At 42.5% G+C, this 24,389-nt stretch overlaps 1 protein-coding gene across 1 annotated transcript in view; it reads right to left on the bottom strand.

Annotated features, from left to right (window-relative positions):
- Positions 1 to 15,175: 15,175 nt before the first annotated feature.
- The window catches only part of LOC115466189 (tachylectin-2-like), a 39,151-nt gene continuing 29,937 nt past the window's right edge, over positions 15,176 to 24,389 (bottom strand). The window contains exon 4 of the mRNA XM_030197291.1: positions 15,176 to 15,539. Coding sequence (XP_030053151.1) covers positions 15,333 to 15,539 — 207 coding nt within the window. The 3' untranslated portion in view covers positions 15,176 to 15,332. The remainder of the gene's footprint in view (positions 15,540 to 24,389) is intronic.

Raw genomic sequence — 24,389 nt, 5'->3', positions numbered from 1 at the left:
TGTGAGGAGCAGGGAGGGGGGTGTACTGGATGGGTGGGATGAACTGACACAGATTTGCTAATCATTATACACATGCTCAAGGATTTTGCAGTGATAAATTTTGGCTTTTTTTTTGGTGGTGTTTTTTTTTTTATATATTTTTGCTGACATTGCTTAAAATCAGCAACATGTTTATCAGAAAATTCTTTGAGGCAGGGAGAGGTGAGAGTACCAGCGATACTTCTGTATCTGTCAAGAAATAACAATTTCTAAACAGAGCTGGGATACCTACAGACTCGGGTTCCAATCCCACTACTGGACAGCAAAGGTAGAAGATCGTGAATTGCCAAAGACAAAATAATGTTCAAACCAATTTATTGTTGCACGCAGTGAGGGTAAAGTGTCACGCAATGTCCAACATTTTGCCATGATGGCTACGTAAGGGCATTCTATTAAATGAACAACAATTAAATGAAAACCAAATACAATGAAATAATCCATAAAATCAATATCAAATTAAAATAACATTTCTTCACATGCACTAAAATATACACTGCCACCAACTATTCCTAGGTGACAGCCTAATCCTGAGAGCTCAGAGCTGTGACACCTGCAAATCCAGGCTCCAATCCCATTGCTGCCACCATCTCTCCTTGTGTCACAGATTATTGCAGAGGACACAGAGCAGTGACACCTCCTGATCCTGCCTCCAATCCCACCACTGTCAGTGCCACAAACTCTCGCTGTGTGACAGCCTAATCCTGAGAGCATAGAGCTGTGATACCTGTAGATCTAGAATCCAATCCCTCTACTGCCACCAACTCTCTCTGTGTAATAGCCTATTTATTGCAGAGAGCACAGAGCTGTGACACCTGTAGATCCAGAATCCAATCCCACTACTGCCACCAACTCTCCCTGTGAGACAGCCTAATCCTGAGAGGAGAGAGCTGAGACCTAGGCTCCTGTCCTACCTCTGCCCTCAGGTCTCAATGTGTGACCTTCAGCCAAATCCCTTCCCCTCTCTACACCTAACATTAGATTGAACGGTGCTTGAGGAGTTGATCCATGTTAACAGACAGAATACCTTATACCCTGCAGCTGCCAGAAAATATGGTGTGCGTGTGGGCACCAAGACTTGGTAAGAGAGACGTTCAGAACATGGCACAGATCTATGGAGACTTATTTGGAATTTTCTAACTTCTCTTGGACTCTGAAAGTTCCTTTATCCTGGTTTGAGAACAGCAAGAGAGGGAGAAGGGAGGGTGAATAACTTCAGCTGGCAGGGAATTTGCCTGCTGCTGGGAAGAGATCACCTGATTTCTGGAAAGTGAGATAAATTTTGTAAGCAAGGGCACTGTTTACTGACTGACTGGATAAAAAATGTTCTCTGCATCAGAATAGGGTTATCTCCACACAAACACACGGAAGTACATACACACAGAAATACACACATATATACAAACATAGACACACATGCATACACGCAAACACACACAGATATACATACATACACAAACATGGACATACATAGCGATACAAACAGAAATACACACACATACACAAACATGGGCACACATGCATACACACAAACACACACAGAGATACACACAGAAATACACACACATACGCAGACAAACATGGACACACATGCAAACACACACACACAGAGATACACACATACACAAACATGGACATACACGCATACACACACAAACACACACACACACAAACATACACAAACATGGACATACACGCATACACACACAAACACACAGATACATACAGAAATACACACACATGCACAAACATGGACACACACATAACACAAACACACACAGAGATAGACACAGAAATACACACACATACACAGACAAACATGGACACACACGCAAACACACACAAAGATACACACATACACAGACAACTTGGACATACATGCATACTCACAAACACACAGAGATACACACAAACATGGACATACACACAAACAAACACACAAACATGGACATACATGCTTACACACAGAGATACATACAGAAATACGCACACATACACAGACAAACATGGACACACACACATACATATACACACAAACACACACAGAGATGGACACAGAAATACACACACATACACAAACATGGACACACACAAATACACACAGAGATACACACATGCACAAACATGGACACACATGCAAACACACAGAGAGATACACACATACAGAGACAAACTTGGACATACATGCATACTCACAAACACACACAGAGATTGTTGTAGGAGGTGGAAGGCCTCCAATTATTTTAATATACAAAATTAATTCCTTATATTTGGACAGGGAGAAATGGAGGTTTTTCTCTTTCCAAAACAGGGGAAAGCTTGCTGGAATAGCAACACTCTCTACCCCCCCCCCCCCTCTCTTGCCAAGTCAGGTGATTAAACCTGATTGTATAGAAGAGATATAATATTCAAAAACATTTAGACAAGAAACCAACTACATCTTCAAAGGGAATGTAAACAGATGCTATGTATTTCATTGATACTAGATTCTGACTGTAAGATGCTAACTAAAGGGGTGAGACAATCCCTCCCCCTTGTCTTGAAAGGGAAAAGAAACCCTACATAATATTTCTCTGCCAGATAGGAGGCTGGTCAGTGTGCAGCGCTCTTGGCCTCATGCCAGAGAACTGAGAGACTGCCCTGACCAACTTTCCATTGTAATTTCCATTTCTATATATGTTCTCATTTCTGTCATATTCTAGACTATTTCTATGACTATTTCTTATTCTTTATCCTAAATCTCTGGATAAAGAATAAGAAATAGTCATAGAAATAGTAACAAGATACACACAGAAAAACACACATACAGACGCTCAAACACATGGAGATACACACATATATACAACATATACATAAACATAACACAGATCCATTACATACATGCTGACACACAGAGTATACGCATAGACGCGCACACACTCAGATACATACATATTTACAATTATTGCAGTTTTTTTCATACCATCCCTCCATTTAGGAACATCAAAGTGGTTTACAGTCTAATTATTTTAAAAAAGGAATACATTAAAGACCAGGATAAAAATAATGGTAAAGATAGTAGAGCTTTTAAAGGTACCACCGCCAAGGACACTAAGGTCCTCCCAAGGACTTTCACTAACCACACCCTCTCCAAAAGACATTACACAATGTGATACCCACAAGCGAGCCTCCTCCAGAGTAGCCCCAGGGCGCCGAGAGGGGGGGCAGGGGGGACAAAATTCCCCCCCTCCAAGGGGGGCCCGGCGCCACAGTCCCACCCGCCCTCCGTCGTCGACCGTCTGCCACCGGGCCAGGCCCCCTGCACTGAAATCACAGCGCCTCTCACCTCCGTGTGAAAGCGCTGCAGGCAGCAGATTGCCTCCATTCGGGCCTCGCCTCCTTCCCTCCCTGTGTCTCGCCCTCGCGGAAGTTACGTCAGATGAGGGCGGGACACAGGGAGGGAAGGAGGCCTGAAGAGAGGTGATCTCCTGCTGTCTGTAGCACTTTCACAAAGAGGTGAGAGGCACTGTAATTTCAATGCAGGGGGCCCGGCCCGGTGGCGGACGGAGGGGGGACAGTGGTGGCAACCTCAGGGGGGGGGCAACGGGGGTGGGGCCCCAGGGGCAGCCTTGCCCTGGGCCCGGCCCAGTCTCTCGGCGGCCCTGAGTAGCCCCCACACTCTAAACATAGTAACATAGTAGATGACAGCAGAGAAAGACCTGTACGGTCCATTCAGTCTGCCCAACAAGATAAAATCATATGCGCTACTTTATATGTATACCTGACTTTGATTTGTATCTGCCATTTTCAGGAATGCATTGCCTGAAAGGCTTCGCTTAACACAAGACTATCTCTGTTTCAGGAAGCAAGTGAAAGCTTGGCTCTTCAACCAGGCCTTTACTGGTTAGTCTCAGTCACACACACAAGGAGTGACTCAGGCTGCATATACTGCAGCAGGACATGTTTATCCACTCCTACTACCCTAGCTGAGATAATATTTAACCATTTTTCTGACCTCACGTTCAACTTTCTTTAAATCAATCACCTTACTTTCTAATTCTTCCTACTTTCTTACCTATCTATATGTTACATCTTTGCTTTACCCTTCACGATCAATTATAATGTTCTATTACGTATTGTGTTGACATTGTAAGTAGTAACTGTGCCATACTTTGTATTGTTTTTGAATATTTTTACTGCTGTAATTGCCTATTGCTCATGTTTGATCTATTCTTACTGTACACCGCCTTGAGTGAATTCCTTCAAAAAGGCGGTAAATAAATCCTAATAAACAAATAAATAAACAATTTTCCAAAAATGACCCGACTCACCAATTCAAGCATTAAGGGACTGCTTTTTATTCTAATACATGTGCAAAGGAGCAAGTGTCGCTACTGCACATTTAGTTACCACAACGTTTGCGACCCCTGATACAGGCGCTATGTGCCAAAACACGGCCCCTGTCGAGTCATTTTTGGAAGATTGTTGTCCAAGTTATGTGATTAAAGATACTTTGCCTCGATTTTGAAGGCTCTTGGTGCTTTCCTTTGCTAATTGGACAGTCTCACTGATTTGATTTCTGTTATGTCAGGTCGAACTTCAGAGAGATTATACAGTTTACTGATATTCTGCCCAGTCAGCTTGAAAGGAGTTCCGATTCCACAGGATAGTAAAAACGCTTTTTCCTGATTTTATGATCCGTTTTTGGAATGTGCTTCCTACTAGCATTAGGGAAACAAAAAAGAGGAGGAAGACAAGACAATGTCCTCACAGAAAAGTGAGCATCAACCCAAAGAAACTGAGGCAAATGCAAGGAGGAATTCCAAAACAGTGGAATTTTATTTGTAACAGTCATATAAAACGACCCATAAAATGACCCGACATGGCCGTGTTTCGGCACGTCGGCCTGCCTCAGGGGTCAACGAACCAATTATATTTGGGTAGGCTCGGTCCAGAAGATGTCAGAGTCCATTCCTTTAAAAAAATCTCCATTTCAAAATGAAGAGCAAATGTGACAGCTGGGTAATAACAACTTTGCAAAAGCAACTCTCTGGGAAACCAGTGACTCTGATGTTTTATGTGCCGTTTTATATGGCTATTACAATAAAATCCCACTGCTTTGGAATCCTCCTTTGATTTGCCTTACTTTCTTTTGGTTGATCCTACTAGCATTACAACAGTAACGATCGTTCCTTTCAGAAGAAAATTAAGGCCTATTTGTTTTCTTAACTCCTATCCTGTTTATGATGAAATGTAACTGATTTTATGTATTTTTGCATTGCATTATAAATTGTGGTAATTTTAGATAACTGTAAACCGTTCTGGACCCATCTGGTGAGGGAAGCGGTATATAAGTATGTATTTATGTTTATTGCCACTGTCCAGCTTATTCCTGTGGTACACTGCCTTGGTTGGATTTCTTGAAAAAGGTGGTAAATAAATCCTAATATATAAATAAAAATAAAACCGCATGCACATTCTTCCCAGTGGATGATATAACTTCTCCTAGAGATTCTGCTCACAGAGAGCCCCCTTTCCCCACACATAGTATACAGTTCAGTATACAGCAGTGGCTTAGGAAGGGGGGGTGGTCTGCCCCGGGTGCACGCCGCTGGGGGGTGTCGGCTCCGCGCTGGTGCACTGCTCTCTCTGCCCCGGAACAGGTTACTTCCTGTTCCGGGACAGAGAGAGCAGTGAACCAGTGCGGAGCCGACACACCCCAGCAACATGCAGTAGGGGTGGATCGGCCCTCCCGCCCGTCCCTCGCCGCAGGTATGCGATCCGGGGGGGGTGCGCTCCAGCGGGAGGAGGGTGCGCCGTGCTGCACCCGGGGGGGGGGGGTGCGCAGCGGCGACCCGCCCCGGGTATCAGCTCCCCTCGCTACGGCTCTGAGGTCACCCAAAATGCTGTAGCAAGGTGTTAAGAGGATGTTGCCTTTTCAAGTACATTACACCTGTGCTCAAGTGACTACATTGACTGCCTATGGAATATAGAATTTGATTCAAGATTCTGTACCTGGTTTTCAAAGGGTTACATGATAGGATTTCTACTATTCTTACAGCCAAACTGTGTGTTTATCAGCCAAAGAGACTGTTACGTTCCACGAATTCTGCTGTTCTAGAGGTACCCAATTATCAGGATGTTAGGATGGAGGAATTTCGGCAGTCAGTTTTTTATATTGCAGGGCTACAACTCTGGAATCAGCTTTCTTCGTGTATCAGAGAATTGCAAGAGATGAGTGGGTTCAGGAAATTGTTAAAAACATTTCTGTTTCATCAAACATACAAAGCAGACTGATGTTTAATGGGGGGGGGGGTTGTGGTGGGGACATAGTTGTATTTACTTTATATTTTAATTATGAACTGTATTTCTGTCTTATGTTAATGGCTTAATTATTATGTATTAGATCTTATTATGCCTGTGTTTGTAGTACTCCACCTAGAAGATTACGGATACAGCAGAATATACATTTTTAAATAAATACAATAAAAAAAGAATAAAATTACGGAGCACATAGACAAACATGGTTTAATGGGACAGAGTCAGCATGGATTCAGCCAAGGGAAGTCTTGCCTGACCAATTTATTTCATTTCTTTGAGGCGTGAATAAACATGTTGATAAAGGTGAGCCGGTTGATGTAGTGTATCTAGATTTTCAGAAAACACTGGACAAAGCTCCTCATAAAAGACTCCTGAGAAAAAAAGTCATGGGATAGGAGGGAATGTACGTCTGTGGATTAGGAATTAGTTGCTGGACGGAAAACTGTAGATAGCTCAAAATACAGCAGCCAGATTAGTCTACAAGGCTACGAAATTCAAAAGTGCAGTCCCTTTGCACATAAAGTTACACTGGCTCCCAATCAAAGCCAGAATAACATTCAAACTGTGTACATTTGTTTTCGAAACTCTATGTGGCTTAACCTCTGATTATATGCAACCTTTAACTGATCTCCCCCTTCGTAACGTTCTCCCTGGTTCAAGAGATTATCTCACCCTGCACTATCCCAGTTGCAAAAATGTGATCTACAAGTCAGGATTCCCTTACCTCTGTACCAAATGGTGGAATGCCCTCCCAAAATTCATCAGATGGAAACCTAATTATTTGATATTCCAGAAATACCTTAAATCTGTTCTGTTTAACAATTTCTCAGTTCCATTCTAATTGTTGTTATACATGGATGACTATAAATCGTTACCTTTTTGCGTCTAGCATTCATTTCCATATTACATATTGTAATTACTCAATCCACATTTATTTTGTTATTACTACTTAGTGTATACCATTCTGCATCACGTTTTGTACTGTTAACTACAATATGTTGTTAGCCACATTGAACCTGATCTCGTGGGATATAAATAAAATAAATAAATAAGGGAGACAGGCTGTCCAGGAGGCCCCACTTTCACAGTAACCTCAAGCCTTCTGCTACTTTCAGCGTGATCAAGATGCTGTACAAAGAACACCTGATGGAATCACAAGGGATAAAATAAGAAATATGAAGTTTGTATAACAAAAAGAAATACTGATGGTGTATTATATGTGTTCTTACAGATTTTAGAAATTTACCCAAGATGCAACTGGAAGCTGAAACATGGCCAATTTAGGTTTTATGATTATGCATTTTAGATATTCTGTGATTAAATTATTTTAAATATAATAATTCTTGGCAACAATATTTTATTTTATTCCTTGTTGTGTTTCTGCTTTTGATTTGTGCTGATTATTGTGAAACCTCTATTTTCTCATCCAGGGACTCCTGGATCAATTGGGTGTCAGCAGGATCACCTGATCTGGGTGCACTATAATACACTGAAGAACTTGTGAAACATGAGCCATGGGGGAAGTATATATAGGAGACCAGAGGTCTTCCACTGCTGAGACATCATGTCTAGGTTGCCTGATTCCCATTCCTTTTTTTGGCTGAAGAACTGGGGAACCTTTGCATTTTGATTCGTAGCCATCATATCCATGATTGGCTCCCCCCTCCCCCGGTGGGTATGAATGAGAGAATGCTTCCTCTGACAAGCTCCATTCTCCCATATACCTGCAATGCAAGCCACCAAGATCATCCCAAGGTAGGCCTCTGCCAACCAAATCAAAAGGGCATATTCTCTAGCCACTTTTATGCTCTTGGTGCCTCCTGATGAATGACATGTGCCATTACTGTGGATTTGTCAGAGAACACCTGGACAGTCCAATTATAGACCTGGGGTTTGAATGCCTGCAGGGCTCTCCTTATAGACATGAAGGGCCATAGCAGCCCAACCTAATGTGCTCTCCAACTGAGAAGTCAGGTACCAATTACCACCAGAATTCACTGGGGGATTCCAGATACACTCTCTTCAACAGGTTTTGCTTGATCAACCACCATCTCAATCTGACTTAGGCTTCTCCTGACAAAGGGAATCTGACTTTTAGCGACTTCTTTAGGGGCACTCATATGCACCCAGACCCAATGAATTAGGTCCAGTGCAACAGCCATGCGCCCCAACACCCTCATGTAATCCCATGCCTAGACTAACACACCCTGTACCTGGGACTGTAACCTTAACATGTACTCCCATGTCAATAACGCTCTGCCGTTCTTGGTGCCAAACTGAGCCCCAAGTCAACAAGTTCTTGGCAAAGTTTTATCACCCAACCTAGACTCTGAAGATACTGGATCAGCCGAGATGCGATTGTTCAACTCTCAGTAGAGTCAGTAGCTGACTTAATCCTGTTCAGCCAATTGTACAAGGAGGAGTAAACGATGATGCCCTCTTTGTGAAACACTGCACCACCATCATTACCTTGGTGAATGTGTCTCAGGATATCATCAGGCTGAATGACAGAGCCTGAAACTGGCTTAGCCAAGCAAAGGAAGGTGGAAGATCCAAAAAACCAAGTCACTAAATGATCCAGTGAATGAAGGTTTATTCTCCAATGATAAAAACAGGATGCGTTGGTACAAATGACCCAACACAGACTACATCAGCTGTGAAGCCTTCCTCAGGGGTCCTCACAAATAGACAGAAAAATAAATAGAATACATAATAGTAATATAATATAGATGTGCTTTCATGATGAATCACTGTTATCCAGTATAATGATAAAACGTTAAAAACAGGTAAACAAATAAAATAGCTCAAGAAAAAGCCAGACTGCAGAGAGTCAGCCAGGCTGAAGGCGGATCACAATAAAAAAAAAAAAAGGAATTGGGCTATAATCCCAAGAAAAGAATTGGCCATATTAGAATACATAAAAATCGTAAAAATTAACTTCTTGGAAAATATTGTTCAAACAAAAACTTTCAAAAGGCGTCTAAACAGCCAACTGCTCTAAGGGTGCATGGAAACCTATTCCATAAAATCAGGTCCTCCGCTTACATAGTAACATAGTAACATAGTAGATGACGGCAGAAAAAGACCTGCACGGTCCATCCAGTCTGCCCAACAAGATAAACTCATATGTGCTAGTTTTTTGTGTATACCTTACCTTGATTTGTACCTGTCTTTTTCAGGGCACAGACCGTATAAGTCCGCCCAGTACTATCCCCGCCTCCCAACCACCAGCCCCGCTTCCCACCACCGGCTCTGGCACAGACCGTATAAGTCTGCCCAGCACTAGCCCAGCCTCCCAACCACCAGCTCTGCCTCCCAACCACCGGCTCTGCCACCCATTCTAGGCTAACCTCCTGAGGATCCCTTCCTTCTGAACAGGATTCCTTTTTGTTTATCCCACGCATGTTTGAATTCCGTTACCGTTTTCCTCTCCACCACCTCCCGCGGAAGGGCATTCCAAGCATCCACCACCCTCTCCGTGAAAAAATACTTCCTGACATTTTTCTTAAGTCTGCCCCCCTTCAATCTCATTTCATGCCCTCTCGTTCTACCGCCTTCCCATCTCCGGAAAAGGTTCGTTTGCGGATTAATACCTTTCAAATATTTGAACGTCTGTATCATATCACCCCTGTTTTCTCCTTTCCTCCAGTCTTTGTCTTGTTGTAGATTTGTCTTGTCAAAACCTGAAATGAAGGCTGGAATTTACGTGCTGTTCTGCTTAAGGAACTGAGAAGTCCCTCAGCTATATGATAAGCCATATTGTAGAAAATCTTTAGCATCATATCTATGTTAGTTGAATGTTCTAATGCTTATTACATGTATCATTAGTATTATGCTAACATTGTATTATATCTCTGGCATTTGAATTTCATTGCTTTTAAATGTGTATATTTTTGATACTGTTTCACGGTAGGTCTATTAGTAGGTTTCAATTTACTGTTTTCAAGTTTACTTCATTTATTGTATGTTTATTCTTGGTTATTTTACTATTGTTGTGCTCTTAACAAAATTGTAAGTTTAATGTTAAACTGTACCTGCTATACACCACTCTGGGTGAATCTTTTCATAAATGTGGTTAATAAATCCCAATAAATAAATAAGAACATAAGAGTAGCCATACTGGGTCAGACCAAAGGTCCATCTAGCCCAGTATCCTGTTTTCCAAACAGTGGCCAAGCCAGGTCACAAGTACCTGGCAGAAACCCAAATCGTGGCAACATTCTATGTAGAACCCCAAAGAATAGCAAGATTCTGGAATCCTAAAGAGTGCAAGATTCCATGCAGAATCTCAGAGTAGCAACATTCCATACTACAAATCCCAGGGCAAGCAGTTGCTTCCCGTGTCTGTCTCAATAAATAAAGTTAGTTGTCAGTGTACTGGACTTTGTACCAAAGAGAAGTGTATTTACTGTATGTCGGTGATCTGTCTAGAAACTTTATAGAGAAGCCTTGATGTGGTATTTTTTTTTGTTTAAGCTTTTTATTTTTTTTTCATTAAAAAAATGTTTAAACAAATACAATATACTAAACCACCAAGGCCCTGGGTCTAACAAGAACTAAATTAAAAATATCTTACATATTTCATATTGACTAAGTTTGAAATATTGACTTCAACTTTGATTAAGGAGAATATTATTTTAAGGCGTAAGGTTGAGAATTTGGAAAAAGCAGCTCCCTTTGCTCCAGCCCTCCTCGTGATTCATTTTCCTAAGTCTCCTTTTACAACTGCAAAAGAAATGTTTATAAGATATTTTAAAAAGTATTATTGGTACTGCACAAGACTATTCCTCTGATTACTTATGTTTATTATTTTCCTAATGCTAATTAAGACTCATCATAAGTTCATAAGTACTGCCATGCTGGGAAAGGACCAAAGGTCCATCAAGCCCAGCACTCTGTCTCCAACAGCGGCCAATCCAGGCCCCAAGAACCTGGCAAAACCCCAAAATTTAATAACGATCAATGGACTTTTCCTTCAGGAATCATCATAAGCTTAGCCTGCTGTGGACCCAGTTTCAGATGCTGAGGTGGACGTTTTGAATATTTCTGATATTTTAGACCTTAGAGTTGGAGTTGGTGGTTTCCTTGGCATTAGCATTGGACCGGGAATGGCTCCTATGAGTTTTCTTTAATAAAGGGAGGTGCTCTTCCTGGGACTACAAGTCAGAATGTTTCCAGATTTAGATACAGACTCAAAAAAATAGAAGAAAAAGTTTGTTTAGACCAGCAGTCCTACGGATGGGCGCTCTATTCTTTTTGAAATAGCCATGTATAATTAAGTGGAAGTCAGTTAAGTATATCTTTTTTTGAACCTTCCCGACTGTGTTTTTCAGAAGCAACAGGATGGACTCTAGTTCACTGGTCAGAGTAGCTGCTATTGATCCTCAATAGCAGTTATGGTGTGCTCCTATGCTGTTTTGCCACCTTCATTGTATTATTAGATATTGAGTATTGTAATATCCTGTCAGTGGCGTTCCTAGGTCGACTGCCACATGGGGCAGATCGCCGCTGCGCACCCCCTCGGTACATCACCTCCACCCCCCAAGCACATTGCTCTTACCTCCTGGGGGTGCAGGGAGCAGCCGCGTGGCTGTCGGCTCCGCCGGTTCCCTGCTTCGTCTGACATTACTTCCTGTTCCAGGGCAGGGAACCGGCGGAGCCGACAGCCACGCGGCTGCTCCTTGCAGCGTGCACCCAGGGTGGACCACCCCGCCCTTGGTACACCACTGTTTCCTGTGATTTTCTCAATTTCAAGGACTTGGAAATTAATATGTTTTACTTTCCTTAGTTTTGATTATTTTCCTGAGAGATGTATTTCTAGGTTCCTGTACAAGTGAATATTCCTTGGTATATTGTGTGAAAATCCAATAAAAAATATCTTATATATTAATCTATTGACAAAACAAATCCAGAGAAGCCCAGACTCTTCTGAAGGCTGGAAAGCTCCATCTTTTGATGGCAGCAACCACTCCATACTTCCTGATGAGACAAACAGTATTCTATCACACATTCATATGCAAAGCTGTATCCTCTTTCCACTCAGACAATCTAGACTGTCTGTGAGACAGCCACTAGGGACAAGAGTGAATGGGCTATGCTTCTGTTCCTCATCACTCCACCGGAGCAGCAGGTAGGCCTGGTGGTGGGGGAAACCTATCCTGATTGGGGGTGGGGGGGGGGGGGTGGAAGGAGGTCTAGCATTGTGGGGAGTATATATTGCGAGGAGGGTGCACTGGGTGGGGGTAAATCAGGAGGAGCACTGGGCACTTTTTTTAATGGGGGATCTAGCCAATATTCAGCCAAGGCCCATATAACTTTCTTATCTAGTCTCAGCTGAATATTGACTGGGACCCACATAAACTCCAGTGACCAGCACCAATGCAGTTATCCCTGGATATTTAGTACAGGTGTCTGGACATGGCCCAGTACTAATATTCGGGGCTAATTTAGCTAATGACAGTCAGCGTTACAAAAAATACTGACCACTGCTGGCTGAATATCGGCTGGGGTATTGCTATGGCCACAAGCACATCAAATAACTTAGGCTTTTCTGTACTTAATAAATGAGACAAACGGGCATTTTTGATATGGCATCTAAGTCCGACTTTGGATGTTTTGCACCCAGGAGTGCAATGGGGCACCCTAGAGGGTACTTCTGTGCACTTCATGAAAATGATCCCAGGTACACATCTCACCTTTGTTCCCTTATCTTGTCCCCTGAACCCTCCAAAACATACACCACTACAATTGCCCTTATGGGTGAAAAGGGCACCTATATGTGCGTACAGTAGGGTTTTGGTGACTTTGGGAGGGGTCACAGTTTCCACTGCAAGTGTGACAGGTAGAGGAAGATATTTGTTCTGAAAACAGGTCTAGACCAAAATGTCTTAGTTTTAGTCCTGGACATTTTGGTTGTTCCATTATGGCTGTAAAGCATCCAACTGTTAGGCATGCCTTAATCCCACTTTCGAAACACCCCCCACATGCCCCCTTGTGATTTCAATTGCATAGATAAGCATTTGGAAAATACTGATTAGGACTTTTTGAGAAGAAAAACATTCAAATTGGGCTTTATAACACTTTTCAGCCCAGCATCCTGTTTCCAACAGTGGCCAATCCAGGTCACAAGTGGCTGGCAAGATCCCAAAAAAAGTACAATACATTTTATGCTGCTTATCCTAGAAATAAGCAGTGGATTTTCCCCAAGTCCATTTTAATAATGGTCTATGGACTTTCCTTTAGGAAGCTAGCCAGACCTTTTTAAAACCCTGCTAAGCTAACTGCTTTTACTACATTCTCTGGTAATGAAGTCCAGATTTTAATTACATGTTTTGTGAAGAAATATTTTCTCTGATTCATTTTAAATTTGCCACTTTGTAGCTTCATTGCGTGCCCCCTAGTGCTAGTATTTTTGGAAAAGGTAAACAAGCGATTCACATCTACCCGTTCCACTCCACTCATTATTTTATAGACCTCTATCATATCTCCTCTCAGCCGCCTTTTCTCCAAGCTGAAGAGGCCTAGCTGCTTTAGCCTTTCCTCATAGGGAAGTCGTCCCATCTCTTTTATCATTTTCATCGCCCTTCTCTGTACCTTTTCCAATTCCACTATATCTCACAATATCCGCGGTGCGGTCGCACCATGGAGTGATACAAAGGAATTATAACGTCCTCATTTTTGTTTTCCATTCCTTTCCTAAGTATTTTGAGGGCATATGTATCACATTTATGCCACGGCATAAGTGAGTGCACTTAAATGTATGTGTGCCAATGCCACCTAACGCTAATATTCTATAAAAGAATCTGGGAGCCCATATGCCATTATAGAAAGAGTGTCTAAACTGTGGCAACCGATCACAGAAAATGGGTGAGTTAAGTGCCATTTTCAGAAAGTACATAATTCTTACTGCCAACATGAGAACTCCAGTGAATGCCAGCATTCTGTTTTATCTGGTGGAACACACCCAGAAAATAAACAGGATTACAGTACTCTTTTTAACAGCTGACAAATTGTTTTTTTTATCATTTTACTTAATTACATTCACATTTATCACATAAATGTAAGGAAAAACAGAAATTAATATAAAGGAAAAAGAAAACATTTTCTCTCATCAATATATATTATATAATTGTCCACAATTGGGAGATCCAAGATCAGGAAAACAATCTCAGAGAAAATAAGAAAAACTCAAAATGGTTAATCTCACAATTCACATTTTCTGAGGTAATTGCAGCTGGTACAGTGGTAACTAAAGGAAGTTGCTGCAGAGGGTTCTTCATCTGTTCTTTCAACTCCACAAACTCCTGTAATTTCTTAGGTTCAACAAATAAGTAATAAGGAAATAAAACACTTACAAGGGAATCACACTAGGAAGGTCCCACAGCTGACAAATTGTTATATCTGGTAGGTTGCACTTGCTTGAGGGCGGCCTTGCACCCAAACTGTCAACCTGAGGTCTGAAAGCACTGTTCAGACATCATAAATGCAACTTTCTCCACCACCCTCTGCATTCATAAACAGGCAACTCTGAGTTGTGAAGCTGAAAAAGGTGATTTTCAATCAGACTTCAGTAATCAGGCTGAAATGTTTCATAGTCAAATAAGGTTATCAATAGAAAACAAACAAAATAAAACATGGAAAAGAAAATAAGATGATACCTTTTTTATTGGACATAACTTAATACATTTCTTGATTAGCTTTCGAAGGTTGCCCTTCTTCGTCAGATCGGAAATAAGCAAATGTGCTAGCTGACAGTGTATATAAGTGAAAACATTCAAGCATTACTATGACAGTCTGACAGGGTGGGAGGATGGGGGTGGGTAGGAGGTATGCATGGGGACATCAAAGCATATCATTGATATTCTAACAGGATGGGTGTGGATAGGTGAGGGGTGGGGTGATCAACAGAGACATATAGCTTTATGGTCTCTAATGAGCTAGAACTTAACAAGGATCTGGGGTTCCTAGCCCCCTCTGAAGCAGGAAGCATTATATTTCTAATCTAGTACATAATCTTCTTGTTTGACAATCAGATTGTAGACGGAAGCACCTTTCCATGTGCCACACAGGGTTGTTTCATAGTCAAAGAGTGTGCGAACCTTGGCTTGGTATGGAACATCCATCCGAGCTCTTTGGATTATAGCTGTTTGCTTAATTCCTTTACCAGGGGGTACCTGGAAGGTCGAAGTCCTGCTGAACTCACTCTACAGGGATAAGAGAAATCAAATTTTTCTATCAGAACTTTTCGGGAATTAGTTTCAGAATTCTATACGTTTTTATCAAAACAAGTTTGTGCAAAGTGTATTTACAACAATGTTGAAAGTAAGCTGATCTTCATGGCATTCTATTACCTGAGGATCTGACATTATAACCAGAATGACCCACGTCCCGAAGCCAAAGAAATGGGAATACACAATGCAAAGCAACCACATTTATGACAATCCCTCAGATGTATAAACCTGAGGAGAAATAGAAAGGAACAGACACAACCGACAGTATCTTAAGATTACGGATGAAGCTAAAAACAAACAAAAGGAGCCTAAGAGCAGAATTTCTTTTAGTTCCAAATAGTTGAAAGGGTTTTGCGCAAAGGTCCTCTTTCACAGGCAAAAGGGAATTCTAAAGCAAACTATAAGCAAGTCAGTCTGCTTCTGTTGTAGTCACACTTTTCAAATCTTTGTGCTAAGGCAGTGATAAGACAATCCAGACGATATTCAAAACCATTTAACCAGCCAGGAATGGCAGTATTGTAAAAAAGCACTAGTATCATAGCAATGTTATTTGAATGTTTCCATTGCTATATACGCTTACATCATATTATATCTCTGTTAATTGAATTTCAGTGCTGTTAAATGTGTATATTTTTTACCCTGTTTCACGGTAGTCCTATCTCAATTTGCTGCTTTCAAGTTTTCCTCTTTCATTCTGTCTATGTCTTTATGTGTTCATTTTACTATTGTTAAGCTGTTAACAAAATTGTAAGTTTTATGCTTAACTGTACCTACTACACACCACCTTGGGTGAATCTCTTCATAAAGGCGGTTAATAAATCCCAATAAATCAATAAATGGTACAAAGAAGGTGGGCACAGTGCTGATTGCAGGAGTCAGCCCAGCTACCTCCCATAATCTGAATATTAGCCCCAATGTATCTTACTACTACTTGTCATTTCTATAGCGCTACTGGACGTACGCAGCACTGTACACTTGAACATGAAGAGACATTCCCTGCTCGACACAGCTCACAATCTAACCAGGACAGACAAACAGGCCAGATAAGGGATAAGGACAAAGAGTAGCAAGATTCCAGAATCCCAAAGAGTAGCAAGGTTCTGGAATCCCAAAGACTACTACTACTTATCATTTCTATAGTGCTACTAGATGTACGCAGTGCTGTAAACTTGAACATGAAGAGACAGTCCCTGCTCGACAGAGCTTACAATCTAATTAGGACAGACAAACAAGAGATAAGGGAATATTAAAGTGAGGATAATAAAGGGAAAATTAGGTTCTTACCTTGGTAATTTTCTTTCCTTTAGTCACAGCAGATGAATCCATTAACCGTAGTTTCATCGCATGCCCCCTAGTCCTAGTATTTTTGGATGTGAAGCATCTGTTCACACTTTCCAAAAATACTAGGACTAGTATAGTAAATTTAAAACAAATCGGAGAAAATTTTTCTTCACCCAACGCATAATTAAACTCTGGAATTCGTTTCCGGAGAATGTGGTGAAGGCGGTTAGCGATTTCCTAAAGAACAAGTCCATAAACCACTACTAAATGGACTTGGGAAAAATCCACAATTCCAGGAATAACACGTATAGAATGTTTGTACATTTGGGAAGTTCGCCAGGTGCCCTTGGCCTGGATTGGCCGCTGTCGTGGACAGGATGCTGGGCTCGATGGACCCTTGGTCTTTTCCCAGTGTGGCATTACTTATGTACTTATGCACTTATATATGTACTTATGTATCCGCCTACCAGCAGGTGGAGATAGAGAACACTGAAAAACCACAGTGACCCTTGGACGGCTAGCCCTTTCTGCCTTCAGTATTTGAAATTTCCAAAGCAGAGTGAATCCTCAAGGTAGAATAACAAACTTTCCTCGCAGCAAACAAATGCCCCAGAACCGGAGCAGTATCCAAACGGAGGGATGATCTCAACCTCCTGTAACAGAACAGCATGTAGAACTTCTGAGAACTGGTTTCCAACTTCTCCCAATGAGATATATATCTGTATGAAAGATCTGAACCAAAAATAAAGTCAGACAAGGAGGGATCATGGATTCATCTGCTGTGACTAAAGGAAAGAAAATTACCAAGGTAAGAACCTAATTTTCCCTTCCTTGTCATCAGCAGCAGATGAATCCATTAACTGATGGGATGTACAAAAGCACTCCCTACTTAGGGTGGGAACAGGCCACTCCGCGAGCAAGCACTTGCGCTCCAAAATGCGCGTCTTGCTTCGCTGCAACATCCAGCCTGTAATGCCGAACAAAAGAGAGCTGAGAAGCCCAGGTAGCCGCACTACAGATCTCGTGAAGAGAAAGTGCATCCGTTTCAGCCCACGAGGAGGAAACTGCTCTCGTGGAATGCGCTTTAAACGCTTCAGGCGGAGACCGTCCTGCAAGCAGATACGCAGAAAAAATGACTTCCTTGAGCCAACGGGCTATAGTGGCCTTAGACCCCGGACCTCTACGTCAAGGACCTGTCAACAATACAAAAAGGTGATCAGAAGTCCTGAAGTCATTTGGCATCTGTAGATACTGCAACAGAGCCCTGCAGACATCCAATAGGTGTAATTGCCCAAAGGAATCCGGAAAATCCTCCCTAGCAAAGAAAGAAAAATGGGCTGGTTCAGGTGAAATGCTGAAAACACCTTGGGCAGGAAGGAAGGCACTGTATGTACCATAACTCCGGACTCCGAAAATTGGAGAAAAAGGTCCCGACAGGACAGGACCTGAAGCTCAGACACGCGTCTAGCCGATGTCATGGCCACCAAAAAGACTGTCTTAAGAGTCACATCCTTCTCCGAGGCTCGCTTAAGCGGCTCGAAAGGCAAACTCTGGAGGGCCTTCAACACTAGCCCCAGGTTCCAGGCCGGACAAGGCAGCCACATGGGAGGCTGGAGCCAAAGCGCCTCTCTGAGGAATCGGACAATGTCCGAATGAGCAGCCTGGGACAAGCCCGAGACTTTCCCTCGAAAGCACGCCAATGCTGCCACTTGGACCCACAGGGAATTGTAAGCCATCCTGCAAAAAGTCCAGCACCAGCGAGACTGTAGTCCGCATGGGTGTGATCACCTTTGAAACACACCACGCCTCAAACTTGCACCAGATCCGAGCATAAGCTGCGGAGGTAGACCACTTGCGGGCCTGCAAGAGAGTGGAGATGACCTTGTTAGAGTAGCCCTTATCTCTCAATTGTGCCCTCTCAAGAGCCAGGCCATAAGACCAAATCGGCAAGGATCCTCCATAGTCACTGGACCTTGAACCAACAGGTTCGGCACCAGAGGCAAAGGAAATGGAGCCTCCATCATCATCCGACGGAGATCCGCAAACCACGGACGCCTTGGCCAGTCCGGGGCGATGAGAATCACCAATCCTTGGTGCAGTCGAATTCGCAGGAGGACTCGCCCTATCAAGGGCCAAGGAGGGAACACATAGAGGAGGCCCGAGGGCCAAGGTTGAGCCAGCGCATCCAAGCCCGCCGAGCGAGGATCTCTCCTTCTGCTGAAAAAGCGAGGCACTTTGGCGTTTGCACTTGACGCCATTAGATCCATTCCGGGAGTCCCCCATTTGGCACAAATCTGAAGAAAAACTTCTTCTGCCAGTTCTCATTCCGCCGGGTTGATTTGATGCCTGCTGAGAAAATCGGCTTGCACTTTGGGAGAGAAAACACTACAACCTCATAGGCTGTAAAAAAATAAAAAGAGAACTTAGACTCTGTTAGGCGCAGCCAGTGAATTACCTTTATTATCTCACAGAGCCAAAAAATACAAACAATAGTTCTCTCCCTTGGAGCAGGTTGTCAGTTAGCAATGTGCATCCTCCTGAAAGACAAGGGACTGCTCAGCTAACACCTCCCGGACATCATATATATTCTGTTACAAGTTCTGCTTTCCCAGAAATCATGTGACTTTTCCCAAACTAGAATCAGAAACTAGTCTGTGTCATACATGGATATTCCTGTGTTATATCACTCTCTCTTGATGTGTGTGTGTCCAAGTGAACAGTCAGTGGTCATTGGCTAATTACTTATGAGTTCTGTGTGCATAGCCAGAATACCCTTGTGTCCTCTCTCTGTCTATCTCCCCAAATGAAACACTCTGGACATCTTAGGCTCACACTGAAACTAGTATGTCAGCAACTGCCAAGGTTACCTTATATGAAAGGCATGATTTCAGCTCCTGAGAAAAACACTGTATGTTGCAAAGATGCTAACTTGTTAGGCCAAGTTCCCAGAACCAAACTGAGCAAAGCACAGGCCTTAGGCCTAGCCCTTAGAACAGGCCTATTATAGGAAAGAATATACATTTCCCTCTTGAAAGGCTGAAAATAGCGAAGAGCATGAAGCCTTTCACACACTCGGAGCATACACAGAGGTGGTAAATAGGACTGGGTTCTTCAGAGCCAGTGTTGCAGAAAGAAAAGGTCACAAGGGATGATTAGGCTAAAAATCTAATGATTAAAAATGAAAAAATAAAATTTAAGAGGACAAAAATGGGGTGCAGGAGAGAATGATATGTCTAAGGGGAAACATAAAGCAATGGCATGGTATCATGAGTAAAAGTATCACTCTGTAACACCAATTGCATTTCTCCTCTGTTAAGGCGATGCCATAACAGATCTTTGTAAGCCATATTGAGCCTGCAAATAGGTGGGAAAATGTGGGATACAAGTGCAATAAATAAATAAATAAATAAAAACTATGGTGGTATATTTCTTACACAAGGACAGAAACCTGAAAAACAAGCATCAACAGAAACAACAACAGAATGTGCAGAGAGACAGTAAATTAAGAAATCGCAATATGTCATATCAAAATTTCTAAAGCCACTTAGCATGAGTAACGGCCTGCAAGCTAGGAGGGAAAAACGGCATTGTTAAGTGCTAGAAAACAAACAAAATTCAGCAGGAATAGAAAATCAAGCGCACAGGTGTACAGATACCAGAAGCATTCCCAGGAATATATGGGTATAAGGGAGTGGAATAGAGCCAGAAAATATACATAAAAGGAAAAACAGCACAAATAAAAATTAAAAGGAATAACTGTCACACAAGATAATACTTGATCTAAGTGTTGACATGTACCAGAAAAGGAAATACACAAACGAGCCAAAATAAGAAGATAAGCTGCAAAGTCAGGAGAAAGAGATAGGGGACAATTAATACGACTAATAAAGAATTCAGTACAGTTAACTGCAATACAAGAACAGTTAACCAGTATAGCAGCAGACAGCATAGCATTAGAAGACTATGCAACAGAAGTTGCAGACATATTAAGAGTAGTATGAATGGGAAGAATAAAAACAAAGAGTGGATAGTGAGCAACAAGAATAGGAGAAAAACAAAGAGTTGTAAGAATAAAAAACAAACTCATCATTATAGCAAATACTTCATTATGGCAAAAGTCCAAAATGCAAAGTCCTTTTCATGTTCCAGACAAAAGAGTAGGTGAAGGGCAAAGATCAGACAGATGGGTCCAGGAAGAATCTCCTTCAAGGAAAGATGATGTTGGGTTAAGCGTTGTGAGGGTTTACTGAGAAGACAGTCTCAAGGAAAGCGAGAGCAGCCCCAGAGGGAGATAGGGAGGCATTCAGAAACCTCTTGTAGAGGAGGAGCACGCCCTCCAGTGGCCAAGAGACTGTTTAGAATAAGGAATAAGCCCAGGGACCACCATTCCCACAATGCACCTGACCCAAAACAGGACTCACAGGAAGTGAAGGGGGAAGGGCAGGATTGGGAGATGGTTTCTAATCAGGGAGATGAGGAGCAGCTGGGGGAGCTCTGGGAGGAGGAAGAAGAGATGGAATGGGATAAAAAGGAGGATATAGAGGAGAGCCAGGAAGACAGTATGGAGGTGGCTGCATTTACACAGACTGCTGGTACTAAGGTGAGAGGTTTACTGGCTGCTGTATTTCCTAAACTGTCTAGAATTGGAAAGACAGAATTGATGCATCTAGGAAGAAATCTGTGGCAGCAGGTAACTCAAAAGGTTAAGAATATGGGAAGTTAAATACTGTGTGTTGTAAGAAACTAGTGATTAACAAGATAATTAGTGGCTACCTGAAAAGAGAAAGTGATGTTAAAGGACTGAACTATAAGCAGCAAGCTAGTGGATATAACCCTGTGTGACATTGTGAATGTGAACAAATGTCAAAGAACCTATGCAGTATGCTGTGCTGTTGAAGTGGCTACAGACGAACTGGTATAAATAAATGAGAAACCTTTATTATAAGAATGTTGGAGTCCCTGTCCATTTATTGGGTTTTTACTGAAGTACAAGTCAAAGGAGCAGTGAATCCAGAAGGTCCTGGCTCTGGGAGAGAAGGGAACAGGTGTTGACCGGTGTCAAAAGAGAGAAGCCAGCATTGAAGCATATCCCCTAAGCAGGGTCGACCCAGGCCAAAGAGTGGAAGGGGGACCTGCTGACATAAGTGGTGGCAGTGGTGGGACCGTTGTGAAGTCCCGCTGGGAAAGTATGAACTCTCCGAGCTCTGGTAAGCATATACTAAACTTAGGGAGGGATTGTAAGTTCTGTGAAAAGAGTGGGCCTTTTGGGGGCAAAAGTTGAGAAGGAGCAGCACTTAGGTCTTCTCTTCTTTGTGTTTCAGGTCATTATCCGCCAGGGACGACGGATCCTAAGGAGTTGATGGCATTTATGGCTCACCAGTTCCAGAAACAGCAGGAAATGGCCCAAAGGTTTCTGGAGGACTTCTTGGCAGCGTCACGGGCACAGCAGCAACCCCTTTTTGACTTAGTACAAGAAATGTTGCAGGACAGGAGTGGCGTCTAGGAGAGGAGGACCGATGACAGAAGAAGCTGGACATGGTGCGGCCCGACTACGCGAAGAACCAGGGACAGTGAATTGGCTGCCCTGGGGTAAGCTGGCACCAGGAGATGATATCGAGGACTATTTGGGAACCTTTGAGAGGGTGGCTGTTGCAACGGGGTGACTATCCGTCTGGCTCCAGCGTTATCAGGAGAAGCCTTAGCTGCTTTCCGGAGCTTATCCCCCTGCTGAGGTGGCGGACTATGCGCGTTTGAAAAGTGCTATTCTGGACAGATATGGGGTGAGTAAACACATCTATCGTAGGAGGTTCCGAAGCTGGAGATGGACAGAGGGGGACACACCCAGAGCCCTCACACAGAAGTTAATGGACCTTGCGACAAAATGGCTGTAGTCTGACAAAAGGTCAGTGCTACAGGTTATACAAGAACTTGTCCTAGAGCAATTTTTACATGCCTTGCCTGAAGTAATAAAAATAGACCTAATAAAGAGAGGGTGTGATACATTGGAGGCAGTGATAAAGGGTATGGAGTGTTACCTAAAGTCCCAGTGCTCTGGAGGGAGCAAAGAGTTTGATCAAGAATTGAAAACTAAACCTCTTAGAGTATTCCATGGATCTAGAGAGGGTGGGAGCAGTGAAGTACGACAATGTTACCGGTGTGGGCAGCAGGGACATCTACGAAGGGACTGCAGGGCTAGGTTAGGTTTGACCTCACGCTCTTCCCCACATCTTGAGCCCCGTTTCACTCAGTGGGTGGAGATTGGGGGAGTCCCAGTGGAAGGGCTTCTGGATTCGGGGGCAGATCAAACTATGTGTTCGCAATCCCTATGGGACCGAATTGGGGACCGGATAAAATTAGCATGCCATCAGAAATATAAGAGTGTAGAAATCTGCAACATGTAAACTCTGTCAGGTGTACTGTGGGCGGCGCCACCGTGATCCATGATATCAACAGACAGGGCTGCACAAAACCCTTTGTCATCCCAATACATTTTCAAAATAGGTATCCAACGCTGTTTCAGCTTTAAGAAAGCTGTCACATACAAAGAATCAGGCTTTAATGTACGAGTATAGTATGTGGTACAATAAGATGGGCCATTTGGAACTGGATCCAGACTATTATTATTATTATTACATTTGTACCCCGCGCTTTCCCACATAATGCAGGCTCAATGCGGCTTACATAGTAATTTGAAATACAAAGTTAATAGAATTTTAATAAAACAGTAGTAAAACAATGTAAAGTTGGGCTTAGTAGTGTATGATAAGTTGAGCTAGATAATATATGACTAGGATAAAAGAGGGTAGACAGGATGGGATAGTGTAATTTGGGAGAAAGGGTAAGGAGGGATAAAATTAAGGAGAGATGGAAAGAGAAGGATGGGAGGTTGGTATTTGAGTCAGAACAGAAGTGGGGGTGGAAGTTGGAGAGATTAGGTTGGGGCATTTGGGTAGGCTTGCTTAAAGAGATGAGCTTTCAGCATTTTTCTAAAGGGCAAGAAGTCGTTTATTAATCAGATCGGTCTGGGTATAGCGTTCCAAAGCTGGCTGCCCAAAAAAGAGAAACTGGATGCGTAGTAGGTCTTGTACATAATTCCTCTACAATTGGGAAGGTGTAGGTTAAGAAAAGTTCGTGAAGAATTAGATCTGTTTCTAGCAGGGAGGTCGATCAATTCATTCATGTAGCCAGGGGATTCGCCGTGGATGATCTTGTGGGTCATTGTGTTGATCTTAAAATTTATTCTTTCTTTGATGGGGAGCCAGTGAAGCTTTGCTCGAAGAGGTGATGCACTTTCGAATTATGTTTTATGTTCTACAGTCTTAGTCTTATTTTAAGTTTTTACGTACGTATCCTTGTACCTATCCTTGTACTATAGAAATAAATGAATGATTTTACAGCCTGTATTACATATGCGCTGCATACCATGGAGGATTGAAAAGAATGAATGAAAACAAGGCAATTATCAGAAGAACATGGCTACATATGCTCCCTAAAAGAAAGCATAAACTGGGGGGGAAAAAACATCAGGACATAATTTCAGCG

This window comes from Microcaecilia unicolor, chromosome 3, assembly GCF_901765095.1.
Source record: "Microcaecilia unicolor chromosome 3, aMicUni1.1, whole genome shotgun sequence".
Lineage (NCBI taxonomy): Eukaryota > Metazoa > Chordata > Amphibia > Gymnophiona > Siphonopidae > Microcaecilia > Microcaecilia unicolor.
This window is presented reverse-complemented; position numbering and strand designations above follow the sequence as displayed.